The sequence below is a fragment of the Enhydra lutris genome, unplaced genomic scaffold, assembly GCF_002288905.1.
Source record: "Enhydra lutris kenyoni isolate GAN:26980312 unplaced genomic scaffold, ASM228890v2 scaffoldscaffold26, whole genome shotgun sequence".
In the NCBI taxonomy this organism is placed as follows: Eukaryota; Metazoa; Chordata; class Mammalia; order Carnivora; family Mustelidae; genus Enhydra; species Enhydra lutris.
The window spans coordinates 21227810-21242513 of record NW_019154110.1 but is presented as its reverse complement, the minus strand read 5'-3'; the positions used below and the strand labels follow the sequence as shown (position 1 = coordinate 21242513).

The 14704-nt window shown below is 48.8% G+C and overlaps 1 protein-coding gene across 3 annotated transcripts; it reads right to left on the bottom strand.

The window, feature by feature from the left end:
- Positions 1 to 577: 577 nt before the first annotated feature.
- On the bottom strand, positions 578 to 12759 carry LOC111151575 (ankyrin repeat domain 40). 3 transcript variants are annotated; one of them, XR_002640863.1, is made up of 6 exons: positions 12588 to 12759; positions 6908 to 7056; positions 6048 to 6530; positions 3902 to 4083; positions 2703 to 2973; positions 578 to 1826 (listed from the first exon to the last, which is right to left on the bottom strand). XR_002640863.1 is itself a non-coding variant. In XM_022509648.1 (5 exons), the coding sequence occupies exons 1-5, from the start codon at positions 12719 to 12721 to the stop codon at positions 2827 to 2829; spliced, it is 1095 nt and encodes a 364-aa protein (XP_022365356.1). In that variant the 5' UTR covers positions 12722 to 12759; the 3' UTR covers positions 578 to 2826. The 3 variants fall into 3 exon arrangements, 2 of the variants coding, with proteins under 2 accessions (XP_022365356.1, XP_022365357.1); XM_022509648.1 differs by having other exon boundaries at positions 578 to 2973; XM_022509649.1 differs by having other exon boundaries at positions 578 to 2973; positions 3980 to 4083; positions 12588 to 12743.
- Positions 12760 to 14704: the final 1945 nt, after the last annotated feature.

Genomic DNA, 14704 nt, shown 5'->3' with positions numbered 1-14704 from the left:
CGCCTCTCCTTGGTGCTGAGAAAAGGTCTCTGCTGTGTTCCCGGATTTATTAGGCCAATTTGGCATGACGTCTGCTTTGTGAGGCTCCAGCCGCCCTAAACCAACAGGAACGCGGATTCACTCGGACAGCAGGCTCGGCTGAGGCTCTGAAGTGTAAGGCTGTGTTTCCTCTCCTGCCTTGGGAGGTTGCTTCTGAGCTCTCGGAGGTCCTGACAGGTGCTGACAGCCCCGAGGAGAGGCTCAGTTGTATAAAGTAAATAGCATAATCAAAACCTGTGGTTAACGGAGGATGACCTCCATCTATCTAGCTCAGCCACTCCGGGGAAGTGAAGCTCACTGCCGTGAACTGGGAGGAAGGGCGCCGCACAAAACACCCGTCTCCAGCTGCCGCTGACAGGCCACGAGCGCCACAGCAGCCGCGGGAGGGAGGGAGGCGGCTCAGGTGGAGGGAAGGCTCCCCTCTAGTTTTCCTCCAGAGCGTCGTGCCCCTGGGACTGTCCAGAAATTTGAACCCCCTGGGCTGAGAAGTGCCGCGCTGTTTAGGAGGCCGAAATGAAAGAAGATGGGCTCAGTCCGTTAGTATTTGATTTTAATAATACTTGTTATGTTTGAACAGTCGGCAATGCACAAAGAAAAAAGTTTTCAGTGAATGTTTACACATAGTGTGAACACATGCTTTAAATATGCGGTGGAAGAGGGGTGAATTCACAGTTAACAAAGCTAAAAAAAAAAGTCCTTGTTATAAATTACACAAAGCATATAAAAATATTTCTCTGAATGCATAGATTAAGACTTTAAACTCACCTACCATCAACTGCGCAGTCTCATCCCACCGCCAGACGCAGGAGTCAGCTGACTACAGAAGACTTGATGAAGGAGAAGGGAGGCCAGGGGAGAACTCAGCCCTCCCCTGAGATGCCAAGCCCCTCCCTCACTCTCACCTCTGTTTCAGGGGAAATGCCCCTGGACAGACTCCTCCGTAGGGGCCACCTCCGGGCCAGGGACCTCCACTGCCTCTGAGTCTCTAACTGATCTAGATGGCTAGAAGAGTTTTTACCCCAGTGATTTAAACATAAATTAATACTGGATTATTTCCTCCGACAGAACTAGCCTTCGTGTTATCAGTAAATTGTAACTTTTCCCAACAGGAAGGAAAAAAGGTTAGTAGGTCTAGGTAAACTAGCTTCTGATTGGTTGAAACACAAGGGAGGTTTCTTCTTTAAAGCACTTCAGAGAAGGGATAGTAAGTAACCTTTACTCAGTGATGCAAACACTGTACAAGGGTGATTAAGTCACATCAGTAACTAGTGGAATACGGGTAAGTCACCGGACACAGTGACTCCGTGAAGCTGGCCTTCAAAACACCTCGGCCTCAGCTCGGCCCTGAGGCAGCAGCGGGAGGCCATTCGCTTAGCACAACAATCTCTTCCGTTGACATCTTCTGCACATTCTCGCTCAATTAGTCGCAGTGTTCCAATAAAATTAACACAGTTAGGAAGTTCAGTTTCTTTGGAAACTATAGGCACTATGGGGAAAAAGCTTCTTAAGACAGCAGGGATGCTCTTCAGCTGGCTTCGAACCCCTGCCCTCCTGCTTGTCCAAGTGTGCTCGTTCTTGCTTCTAAAGGTAAGCTGTTTGTCTCAACAAGACAGTGGCTCTTTTACCATTAATGACACTGAAGGAGAGGAAAAGAATTCTTGAATGCGCTCTTTAAAGAAACATTCATATGCCATGCTCCAGAGTTTAATCAGGTGTCTTCCAGAACAAAGCCCAGGAAGCTCTCGACTGGCTTTGTTAAGTGGACTGGTGGTGGTAGTGGGGGAGCCCTAAGAGCAAACAATTTGTTTACAAAAAGCAACAGGTTTCAGAGTTGTGTAAAAATCCTAATAATTTCAAAATAACCTTTATCTTTGATACAAAAATAAAGATGCTAACTCCTTTAGCTCAGTTTCCCACAGTAACCTTTAAAATAGCAACAGATTCAGTTTCAAAAATTGCTTTTTCATTTCTAGTGGGAAATGGAAGTGGAGAACACGGGCCGGCCATGTTTGTGCTCTTCTCAGACGGTGCAATTAAACACAGAGAGGACAGGAACCGCTTTAGAGATTGAAAAGGGGTGGGATGGGAGGGGAGAAGTGGTCGCTTTTTTGGAAAGCATCAGAGAGCCCTCTAGCGGCCACAGAGTTAATGCAGCAAGGGCGGTCCAGGCAATGGCGGCCTAGAGATGGGGAAGCAGTCTTGAGGGCTCACAAAGGAAGGGCGGGGGAGGGGCAGCTCTTTTGGTTAACAGCATACTTACAACTAGGAAACTGAATTCTTAAAGACTTTGAACCTGAGTAACATTTATAAGTAGGGTATGTGAAACCTCACAGCCACTAGTCACACTAAAATTCTTTTGCCCAGTACCTGTGCTTTCCCCAGTTTCCTCTGTGGCTAGCTCCTCCTTGCGGAGAGGCGGGAGGAGGCGACACCAAGAGAGCATGTCTGCCCTGCAGGTGCCCCTGCGAACAGGCTCCGCGCTCTCTCGGTATCTGCGTGGACAGCTCACTGCCACGGGGCACACGAAACTGTGGACTCGGGACTGCCGGCTGCTGCCTCTCCAGACCACTTCTCAGCTGTTCACAGCTTCAAGCAATAGGTTTATTGTGCACCAAGAGGCTTGGAAGAGTGGCACCGCTGCTGGGGGGGGCGGGGCCTCCTACCTTGGCAGAATGATGTTAGTGTATGCTACACAGTGGAGCCCAAGGCATTTCCATCCATGGCTGGTCCTTGGCCCAGAGGGGACGCACACTGTCACAATACTCAGCGGGGAAAGTCCCTGCTGCATTAGTAAGTCAGTTTGGAAGCTCTCCTGTTGTAGCAAGGTCTTTCAGTCAGTGTGGATGCAGCATTTCTGAACAGAAAATTGTTCTCACTTATCATTAGAACCAGTTCCAGCTCCTGGAAGTCTTGGAGTCGAGCAACGTCTTTATCCTAAAACAAAATAGGTTGGGCATGTTAAGAGCAGTCACTTGTCTCTATATGTTTGGTGTGTTGTGTCAATACCAGTATCTCAGCTCATTTTAAGAGTCTCATGCTCTACCGACTGAGCTAGCTGGGCTCTCCACTCATTTTAAAGCCAGGCAAAAAAAGGAGGAGGGGGAGAAGCAGGGGGAGGGGGAGAAGCAGGGGGAGGAGGAGAAGAGGGGGAGGAGGAGGAGGCTCGGGAAAAGAAGTGGGAGGAGGAGGAAGAAGATGAGGAGGATTGGGAAGAGGAGGAGTGGGAGGAGGAGGAGGAGGAAGAAGAGGAGGAGGAAGAGAAAGGAGGAGGAAGAGGAGGAGGAGGATCAGGAAGAGGAGGAGGTGGGGGGGAGGAGAAGAGGAAGATCCCAGTGGCCGGCTGTGGGTGACAGTGCAAGAGAGTCCCTGGGGGTATGAGCTGGGTTGGCGTGGAGGCAGAAGCCCTTACCAGCAACTGCTCCAGGATGAGCACACCCTGAAGCGAGAGGCCATTCAGATCTGTTCTCCCCAGGTGCCCTGAGACGCCATGGATGCTGGGAGGACCACACACGTGTCCATGTGGATTTGCGTTATCATCTAACCTGGTTCTTAACACAGGCCGTATCTGATAGTGCAGTAGAGTGACCCTTACCTATCACTCCAAAACCAACCAAAAATAGGTACATGGGAATTGTAATTCAGAACATTCTCTCTGGTATCCTACAACTTTCAAAAATGTCACGTCTCTGTAGATGCAGTAGAGGGAAAGAAAGCTCAATGACGGCAGCTGGAAAACCACCCTTTGCTCCTTGTCTAGTCTCTTTTCAATTCTCAACTATGATTCACACAGCCAAGGAGGAAGCTGGGTATTTTCCAAATGCAAAAAGCCACCAACCACTCGTGCTTAAGAGACCTTCCTTACCTTTCTTACCAGAGTATTGGGTAACTTTCTGATCTTCTCCACCTGATCTGGATTAACACCCAGCTCACAGCAACTCACTCTGAGTAATTCTTGATAGGTGAGCTCCTGTCGGTCCAGTTCAATTTCAATGAAATCATTTTCTCGAAGAGATGGGTTCTGAATCCTCACCTTGAGTACCAGCTCTAAAAAAAAGAGAGAGAGAAATGTTCACGGATGAGGCCTGCACCATCAGCCCATGTAATTTTTTTTTCCCAAAGATTTTATTTATTTGTTAGAGAGAGAGAGAGGGAGAGAGAGCAAGCACAGGCAGACAGAATGGCAGGCAGAGGCAGAGGGAGAAGCAGGCTCCCTGATGAGCAAGGAGCCGGATGTGGGACTCGATCCCAGGACGCTGGGATCATGACCTGAGCCGAAGGCAGCTACTTAACCAACTGAGCCACCCAGGCGTCCCCAGCCCATGTAATTTAAGATCTTCCCCAGAAGACGGTTTTACATAACTATGTCCCTTGCCAAAGGCCTGCACCACCCCGTGAGAGAAGCCAGCCCCGTTGGCAGGGTCAGCTCAGCCCCACTTCGGGCTCCACCGCCACTCTCCTGCGCTGCCTGCCCTACGTGGAAGACTGCAGTTCACCGAGCAAAAGGGGGGAGCATTGCGGGGGGAGACAACCATCCAGTGTGCAGAAGGACAATTTACTTTTGCTGCTGGAGCACAGGAGGTGAAGGTGTACAGGTGGCTTTGGGTATCAAACCACACAGGAGCAGGGCAGGGGAAGAGAGCTGAAAGGAAGGCACAGGCAGGGTATGGGAGAGGAGTGACTCTAAAAGGACTTAATACGTGTGAATATAAAGGTATCTATGAATGATGACATTCCTTGCAACAAACACAGTAAGAAAGCAGAAAGATAAGCTACTAATAAGAAAGACAGTCTAACTGTGATCTGAATGCAGTATACCTCAGCATGGAAAGAATCTGGGCTTTGGGAGTGAATAAGCACTATTATTCAAGGGTCTGGGATCTAAGCCCTCCGTCCCTAAAATTCTGAGCCTGGCTGCCAAGATGGCCCACGCCAAGCACCTACATGGGTCTGTGGGTTCTGCTTTGCTCTTTACGTATGAATCCCTCATGGCAGCCCTAGGCCACGCCTATCAGCACCTGAATGTACTTCTTTCCTAGCTCTGTCCCCCGTGAAGACCTAGAAGGCATGACATAGCTGGAGTCTAAGTGCACCCGGCGTGCACAGCCTCATATCTGAACACCACTCTCCGCCAGAAGGAACCATGGCTCCTTGGAGAAACAGATGCTTCTGGGGCTGGGGTAGGGAAAGTTACACTGGAAGCCTGGACCTTCTTGCCACACCAGAAAGGACACACTCCAAGAATGATGGGACATGTCCATGCGACATGAGAACTGGCTTGAAGGGGCTCCCTCTGGACAGATTTGGTGTAATTTGAACATCAAGATAATGCTAGTAATGAATTATAACCTAATGTAAAGAAACTACGAGTTCATACTGATATAAAATATGGAGGCTAAGGGAAGGTCCTTCTTTACAGTAGAATAGCAACTAGTATGTAGAGAAAGATGATAGGGGGTCATATTACACAATACCGGGCCTGGATTCTGCAAAAATACTGAGGGTCAAAATGACAGAGAAAGGCTGAGGAACCTTTTAGGTGAAAGGAAAATGGAACAACAGGATAACTAAATGCAACGGGTGACTCCGGGCAGGGGGCAGGAGGCAGGAGGCAGGGGGCAGAGGTGGAGGGAGAGCACAGAGCCGCCAGAGGGCACCGTGGAGATAACTGACAACATCTGAATACGGCCTGGATTAGAGAATGGTAATGTAGCAAGGTTACATTTCCTGAACTCGATCACTGGACGGTGCTTATGTAAGAGACCACCCTTGTTCTTGGAAAATACATACTTAACTATTTCAAAATAAACAACTTGTGAATCTGGGTAAAGAGAGCTCCTTAAACTAGTCTTGCAAAATTTCTGTAACTCTGCGATTAGATTCTCAATACCTACATAAATCTCACCCCCTACTGCCCCTTCCACCCTCCCGCCCCCAACCGAGAAGTGCATCACTAGACCTCTGGACACCGGCTGGCCCGCAGCGACGGCTGCTTCCCGACGCAGGCTTACCTTGCATATTAAATGGAAATGCCCCCGTGAAGAAGAATGGCTGGAATGCTGGCGTTGGGCCTGCATATGTCCCATTTTGAGGCTCCAGAGACACTGGTGGCTTGGACGGGACAGAAGAGAACAACGAGCGGCTCTGACTCACTGGTGGCTGACAGACAGGACCCGGTTTTGTGCTTTCGGGTGTTCTGAGTATGGCAGAGGGGGCAGACACGTCCCGGTTCTGAACCAGTGCCAAAGAGGTGTGGTCCCGTGGAAAGGCCCCGGCCAGGGGAGGCTCCCCCGTGGGGAGCAATGGAGCAGAGCCATCTGCAGCGGGCGATGCCGGCGGTGTGGAGGGACCCCCGTTCTGTAGCTGGCCTGGATCCTCTGCCGCAGGGGTGTAGATGAAAGGGAAGGCTGGGTTGGCCAAATAGTTGGGAACAAAGGGCAGTTCTGACTCCTTCTTCAGCTGGGGGAGGCTGTCAGCACCATCATCTTCTTCCACTTACAAAGAAGAAAATGCGTAACATTTACACAGCCCTTTAAAAATCACCAGGGAAGGAGTGTCTTGTGAAAGCTAGTGGTCTGTGACATATTTTGTTCAATGTTTACCGCCTCTTCAAATCAGAAGAGAAAAAAAGCATTTCATCAGGTTTATGATCGCCATTTTTATCACCTTAAATTTTACTGATTAAAAAAATAAAACCTGGTAGCACCAACTTGTCTGGAAACCACACGGAATTGCTATCTTGGCACGGTAATATTACCTTTGCTTTTAAAAACAGATTTGCGGTTTGAGCGGCCTCAGGATCGCGGCCAACAACACTGTGAGTCTTAAATTAGTTTGACAAAATCAGAGGTTGCCCCCAACACAGACTCACCTCCCATGATCTTCCTGATTTCTCTCCTTGATGTCAGTTGTACTGGCATTTCTCCTTTTGTCGTAAGAATCTCCTTGTCAGCTCCTGATTGTAATAAGTAGGAGACCACCTGACCGTGATTGCGTTTACATGCCCAGTGTAAACAGGTCCTGTCCCAAGGAAAGGGAAAAAAGAGTGAGGTAAAAGGCGAGAGGTGATTCGGGATTTCAAATCCCCTCTGCTTGTCAAGAAATATATGGAAGCCCAATAAAGAGTTCAGATAGAACCAGGAAACCAGGCTGGCAACCTCAGCTTTTCTTTCCAGAAAGCAGGTGCTTGAAATTTATTTCTAAATTTCATTCTGGGCCCTTGGGAAAAACCAATTTATCCTGGGAGCTTTCATGTCAATGGCTTCCACGAGGCTGGCTGGCCAGCGAACTCTGATGGTACTGCTGAGTGGTCTTCTATCAGTGACGCTCATTAGACTATCCCCGTCTCTTTACAATGTTTTTATAGGGCCCCATTCCTTTTTAGGGACAATGGCAACCTGCTTCATATGCACCAAATGACACATGAAGATTAAATATTATCAGGCTAATAATCATCTACAGCTTGCTCTGCTGCTAAAATTATTATTGCTACAGTAGATATTCCCAGCCGAATCTCGGTTGCTCATTCTTTTCCTTTTCCTTTTCTTTCCTTCACACACACACACACACACACACACACACACACAAGGTTTTGAAATCTCCATTTCTGAAAAAGTTGGCTACTCTAGTTCTCTCCAGAAGGCTCATCTGCTTAAACGTACAGCACCGCACTCAGACTTTAATTCCTACAGCATTTAAAAAAGGTACATCAACGACCAAAATTTTTTTTTTTTTTAAAGATTTTATTTATTTATTTGTCAGAGAGAGAGAGGGAGAGAGAGCGAGCACAGGCGGACAGAATGGCAGGCAGAGGCAGAGGGAGAAGCAGGCTCCCTGACGAGCAAGGAGCCCGATGTGGGACTCGATCCCAGGACGCTGGGACCATGACCTGAGCCGAAGGCAGCTGCTTAACCAACTGAGCCACCCAGGCGTCCCTCAACGACCAAAATTTTGAAGAACAAACTCTTCTGGGGTGCCTGGGTGGTTCAGTGGGTTAAGCCTCTGCCTTCAGCTCAGGTCATGGTCTCAGGGTCCCGGGATTGAGCCCAGCATCAGGCTCTCTGCTCAGCAGAGAGCCTGCTTCCCCCTCTCTCTGTGCCTGCCTCTCTGCCTAATTGTGATCTGTCTCTATCAAATAAATAAATAAAATCTTTTTAAAGATTAAAAAAAGAAGAAGAAAAAAGAACAAACTCTTCTAACAGACTCATTTAAGTAAAACTAATTATTTACTATTGTACACATAGGGTTTATGCATACTCTGAAGGGCTATTAACACTGCATAGAAATATAATTAGCATGCCAGTTAAAAACTCCATCTTAACAGAAATGAAAGGATTCAAAGTTACTAAGTTCATCCCCAGTTGCCAAAAGCTGAATGATATTAAAGAAGGAAAATATTTTTCCCCTCTGTTCTGAAATGTCCTCACTCACCAATTCTCTAATTGAACAGAGGTAAATATCTTCAGAGCTTACAGCCAAATAAGCAAATATTGTAAAGAACAGAACAATATGTTCAGTAGTGAGGAGCAGGTCACTAACCTGGAAGTTTAACTATCCAGACAGTTCCTTGGGTTCCAGGGAGACATTGATTTGCCCTGGCCTCCTAAACATTTCTGACTTACAGAAAGCCAGCCACTCCACTGATATTTCAGAGGGATAGCCTGCGCTATTACTCATTAGAATTAGATTATCTGGGTACATTTAAGATATACTCTATGAAGAAAAGATTGCCATTTTGGGAGAAATAAGGGAAGAGGCTTGATCTCAGCTTCTGAAATATAAGCTCATGAAGACAAGAAAGTGTCTGCTTGGACATACAGGCACTTCACCACTGAACACATGAACCAAGAACAAGGTGGACATTGCTCCGAGTGGAAGGAGCCAATACATCCTTGATTGTGGGCAAACTGCAGCTGAGTGAGTGAATGTGTGTGTGCGTGTGCGTGTGTATCTGTGGCACAGGCTTGAAGAGTGAATAATGATAATAAGCGACCATTCAAAAATGAATGGAGCATGATGAGAAAAATACATTCCCTTTTAAAAATAAAGTACTCACTTGCTGGTAGTAAATCACTTGTCCATGACAAGCTTGAGACTGAAGAAGCTAATTTACTGCCAGCGGGTCTGAGACCCTCTGGGAAAACCAACTAACTAAAGCATCACCATGTAAAGTGGGGTTAAGTCAATGTGGCGTGATTCCCCACAACCCCATGCCCTGAGTGATCATCATTTACAGCCCAGACTTGCGTGACTCTGGGCAGCCATAACTCAGCCAGGGAGCACTTTCAACTTTTTCAGGAGCCATTATACTTGTTCCTTAAAGCCAAGCGGGTATGCACACCCTTGAATTACAACTGCTGTGGGAACCCTCTCTCTGAACTTCAACTCTTTGGGCTTTAAATTTGCAGTCAGACTATCCGGTTAGTCCGGGGAAAGTATTTCAGACCAGAGGCACTGGCCATCATTCATCGGTGCTGAAATTGTGGTTACTGAGCAACTACAAATTGAAAGCAGTTACCATTCTGTTTTTCTATGCTAGAGGCTATGTTTTTTGAGGGTAACCTTTATATCCCATGACTCAGCACACTGCTTAATAAGAAGAAAACAACGGTTAACACAGATCTAATGCATTTTACACGGAGGACACTGTTCTAAAGGCTTCACATCTATTAACTCATTCGATCTCTGAACAACCCCTGAGTTAAGTGCAGTTATCAACATTCCCCTCATTTTCCAGAAGAGGAAACAGAGGTAGTCAGCAAATAAGGGAGCTGAACAGTACCCTAGGTGGTGATTAAGCTTTACAGGGACGATAAAACAAAAGAAGGGACTAGGGAGTGCCAGAGGCAGGGGAAGGGCACGGTGCCATTTTAAATCAAGGGCCGAGGAGAGGCTCACCAAGGTGACATCTGCGCTGATACCTGAAGGAGATGAGGGAACAAAAGCATTTTAGACTTAGAGGGAAGAAAAAACACAAAGGCCTTGAATCAGGGCCATGCCTGGTGTTCTGGGAAAAGCTGGGGGGCAGGGGAGCAGAATGAGGGAAGCAAGGGTCAAATTCAGAGATGAGGCATAGAGGTAAGAAGGGAGGACAGTGCAGACAGGAGGCAGAAACTCTAGGATTGCGGGCTTTTACTGAGTGGGATGGCAGCCATGAGAGGGTTCCGAGCAGAGTGAAACAATCCGACTTACAACTTACGTTTTACGTCAGGCTCCCTCTGGCTGCTGTGCTGAGAAAAGACTGCAGGGTATTAAGGGTAGACGCAAGGAAACGAGTTGGGGGGCGGCCGCGAGAATCCGGGCAACAGGATGATGGTGGCCGTGTACCAGAGGTGTAGAGGTAGAGCTAGTGAGAAGCGGTCCAATTCTGACCACCGCTGTAGGTAAAGCTGGCAGAATTAGCCGACTAGCCGGATGTGGAATATGAGGGAAAGACAGGAGGCAAGAAGGGCACCGAGAGCTCTGGCCCGAGCACCTCAGACACCAAGATGAGTAGGACTCGAGGAGCAGGGCTGGGGTGGTAGGGGGAGGAGGGGAGATCAGGAATGCAACCTTGAACCTCCAACATGAGGTGCCTAACAGACACCTTCCCGGATGGATGAGGAGCTTCCTCAAATTCAGCTTACATATACTGAGCACCTCTTGTATAGGGTGCTCAGTATATGTAATATATATATATACACACACACACACACACACACACACCCCCTCTTGTATAGGGTGCTCTTGTATATGGGGCAGGCATCATGATTAAAAAGTAGGGTCTGGAGTCAGATGCTGGCTTCCTTTCTAGAAAATTCTATGACCTTGGGGGAAATTACTTAATCTTGCTGGGCCTCAGTTTCCTCATCTGTAAAATGGAGAGAGTAACATCTATGTTCTTGAGTAGTTGTGAATGAGATAATGAGGCAAAGCTCTCAGAGCCTTGTTTATGTCACAAACTCAGTAAATGTTAGTGATTCCTACGATGCTTCCTCCCCTTCAGTGGTCACAACACTCTTCTCAGCTGGAAAATGAACTGACTCAGGCAAGGTTGTATTAGCTAAAGCAGGAAAGGGAGAAGAACCTGCAGGAAAGACCAGGCTCCTTCTTCTACACAACACTGCCTCCCACTGCCAAAACAGTGAGTCACAGCTTGCGAACCACAGAGCCACAGAAAAGGTACACATGGAACAGCAGGCTTGTTTGCAAACACTTTTAAAGAAAACAAAACACAATGAGAATAGCTAATGTTTCCTGGCCTTCTGGTGGGCTATCCCGGCTGTTCTCCTTAGGAGGTAGGTAACTTTGTGAGGGAGTCAGGAGACAAGGGTTGTGGCCCCGCTATCTTATTAATAGCTGTGTGACCTAGGGCAGGTTATTTTCTGCGGTTGGACTCAACCACCCATCTCTAATGTCCCTCTCAGTTCCAAACTGTATGATTCCACTTTAAAAAACAAAGCCTTGGGGCGCCTCGGTGGCTCAGTGGGTTAAGCCTCTGCCTTCAGCTAGGGTCATGATCTCAGGGTCCTGGGACTGAGCCCCAGCACGGGGCTCTCTGCTCAGCGGGGAGCCTGCTTCCCCACCTCTCTCTCAGCCTGCTTGTGATCTCTGTCTGTATATATATATATACAAACATATATAAATAAAATCTTAGAAAAAAAAATAAAGCCTTAAAAAAATAAAATAAAAAATAAAGTCTTTCCAAGCTCACTTTAACTCTAAGCTAGCGAAACAGGCTGGTTAAGTGATACTTGAATCAAATAAAAATTTAAAATTTAAGTGTGAAGAGGACAGAACGACACCACATTCGGGAGCTTAACACTAAAAATTTGACCAGCACATCCTAAAATGACACTCCTTTTAGACTGGGAAGGACTCAGTCTACAGGCAGCCATCTAGAGTCTTGATTCAAATTCTGTATTTATGATTGTCATTAAATAAAGCTAAACACTCCATGGGATAAACGAGTAAGTCTTCCCTCAACAGGCAGCCGTAGGCAGCAGCAAACCACTGGTGCAGTGAGACAACAGAGACACAGAATAGTGATGGAAGTGATTGGGGTTTTTGTTTTTGTTTCTCCGGTCTTGGGAAAAGAAATCGTGCTAATTCATAAGATTCGTATTTGCTCGGTTGCTTATGCGTTTTGCTCTGTACAGGTGTGTTCTCCAGAAACTCCTAGGGCAAAATAATTCAACACTCGAACCGGGGTGAGCTCCATAGGAGCGTGCGAATCATTGGAATAGTGGCCGCCAGGGTTCCGGCCCAGCTAGCCAGGGGAGCGCGGGTGGGGTGCGGGGCTCGGCGGGGCGGGGTGGAGGGGCGGGCAGGGCTCGGGTGGGCGCTGCCCCGCGAGGACCACGTGGGCGTGGATTGGGGCAGGCCGCGCTCCCCACCGCACGGCGCAGGTCGGGGGGCCCGGGCCGGCCTCGCGAGTGCCCGGCCTCAAAGGCCCCGGCGCCGGACCACGCCTTGATGGGCGTCCGCGGGCAGCGCCGGACCTTGGTCGCCCGCCCAGCGCCCCGGGCCCCGGCCGGCTGCTGGGACCTAGGCCTCCCCCGCTCCCCACTTACCAGCCGTTGACCTCATTTTGGGAGTTCACATCCACCCCGCTTTCCACCAGTTTCTGCACCTCCCGAATGTCCCCCAAGGCCGCGGCCTCCCGCAGCCTCTCCTGCTGCTCCTTCTGCTCTAGGAGAGCGCTCATCTTCCCCCTCGGGCCCAAGCCCCCGCCCGCCCCGCCCCGGGCCCGTCAGCGCCGCCGCCGCCGCGGCCCGCTCCCCGCCATGGGGAGAGCGCGGGGCTCGCCCGCCCTGCTCGCGCCCGGCCCGGGGCTGCTGCTCCCGCCCGCCGCCGCCCGCCGCCGCCCGCCGCTCCCCAGGCAGCTCCCGGCCGGCCACAGGCCCTAGCCTCCGCCCCGGCCGCGCCTCCCGCGGGCGGACTGCGGGGGACCCTATTCGGAGTGACAACCCTGACCCAGATAATTTCCGTTCCTACCCTCGGCCCGGGCGCCCGGCTGGCTGTTTATGTAACCGCTGCACAACATTACCCGCCGTGATTCATGGACTATTTTTAGACCTCCCCGCCCCGCAGCTTCAGGGGAGGAGGACAGACATATGGAAAGGGAAGAAAGCATAGCTGAGAGCCAGAAAAGCCTTATCCTCTGGCGCAGGCTGTTTACCAGGCATCAAAAATAATTGGTGTTTCTTCGCCACCACCCCCCAGGTCTGTTTGGCTCTTTTTCCTTATCTGAGCCAACGCCTGCCCAGCAGGACGTGGAAACAGGCTGAAAACGATCCTACTATTATAGGCCCATAATTGCAGACGTAGATTACGCTGTTCTTTCTTCTCCCGACAGTGCTTGGGACCATCCGGTTCGACTATTTCTTTCAGTCGCTGCTGTTTTCCATCTCGTTTTAGACAGAGATTTCTTCTAACTTGGCTTGCAGGGAAAATATTTATATTGTGCCCGGAGTCTCTAAACTGTAATTTATTACCAATTATAAATAATGATTAATTACTCTCCATGAAGGCCATGTAAGGATAAAAGAGAGCGAGGAAGGCTCTCTTTTTTTATCTGGCCCTGATGCCGGGATCTCTGGGGAGAGCTGGGGTGTGTAGACGCGCAGCATTTTGCCTGACTCCTGCCTGATCAATGCAACGAGGCTCAGAGCCTGGGTTGGCACTGGTTTACTACCCAGTGGGAGAAACACAGAACATGGTTTTGCTGAGCCCAGGTGCCTCAGAGAGATCTTCCAAAGCGGCACGGGTCGGAACCGAGCAAATGGGGTCAGGAAGATTAAGGAAATAACCCTGGGGTGGAAAGGAGAAAGGCCTGAACAAAGAGAGGAGATGAAAAGGAAAGAGACAAATGTAGGCACGGAGTTTTCATTTTCCTCTCTTGGGGCTGCCCAGGGTCTGCACAGCAAGCATTTTTCTTGCTACTGTTTGAGAAAAAGCCATGTCTGTCGGCTTATTATGACACAGTAATTCACACAGCACTCAGCGCACACCAGGCATTGCTGATTATAAACTGACTGCTCACTTCAATTGACCCCCCGGGGCAAATTGGAGCCCAGCTTGAGCTTACAGTTTTTATTTGTCCCCCAATTTAAATTTTAATTCTCAGATCCAGCATGATACTCCATCTGAAGCTGACGTGCACAGCCCTGGAATTGGGTCCTTTTTAAAAATATTTATTTATTTGACAGAGAGAGATCACAAGTAGGCATAGAGGCAGGCAGAGAGAGAGGGGGAAGCAGGCTTCCTGCTGAGCAGAGAGCCAGATGCCAGGGGCTCAATCCCAGGACCCTGGACCATGACCTGAGCCCAAGGCAGAGGCTTAACCCACTGAGCCACCCAGGCGCCCCAAATCGGGTCCTTTAAACATCATTTGAGTGACATGAGCGTAGGTAGTGGCCTCTTTTTTTTTTTTAAAGCAGTTTTAAAAAATGGGTATTGACTGTGCCACAGTCTGTGAATCCTTCCTTAAAAGGATTATAGCACGTGCCCTACAACAACTGTTAAATCAGTGGCTATTAATATCTTCTTAACATGAACCTCTGCTCATCTTTGACTTCAATCTTCTCCTTATTATCCTCACATTAAAAAAAAAGAATAGAGAAGAAAAAAACAACTTAGTCCACAAACAAAAATCTCCGGCCATAACTGAACGCGACCTGATGGCTCT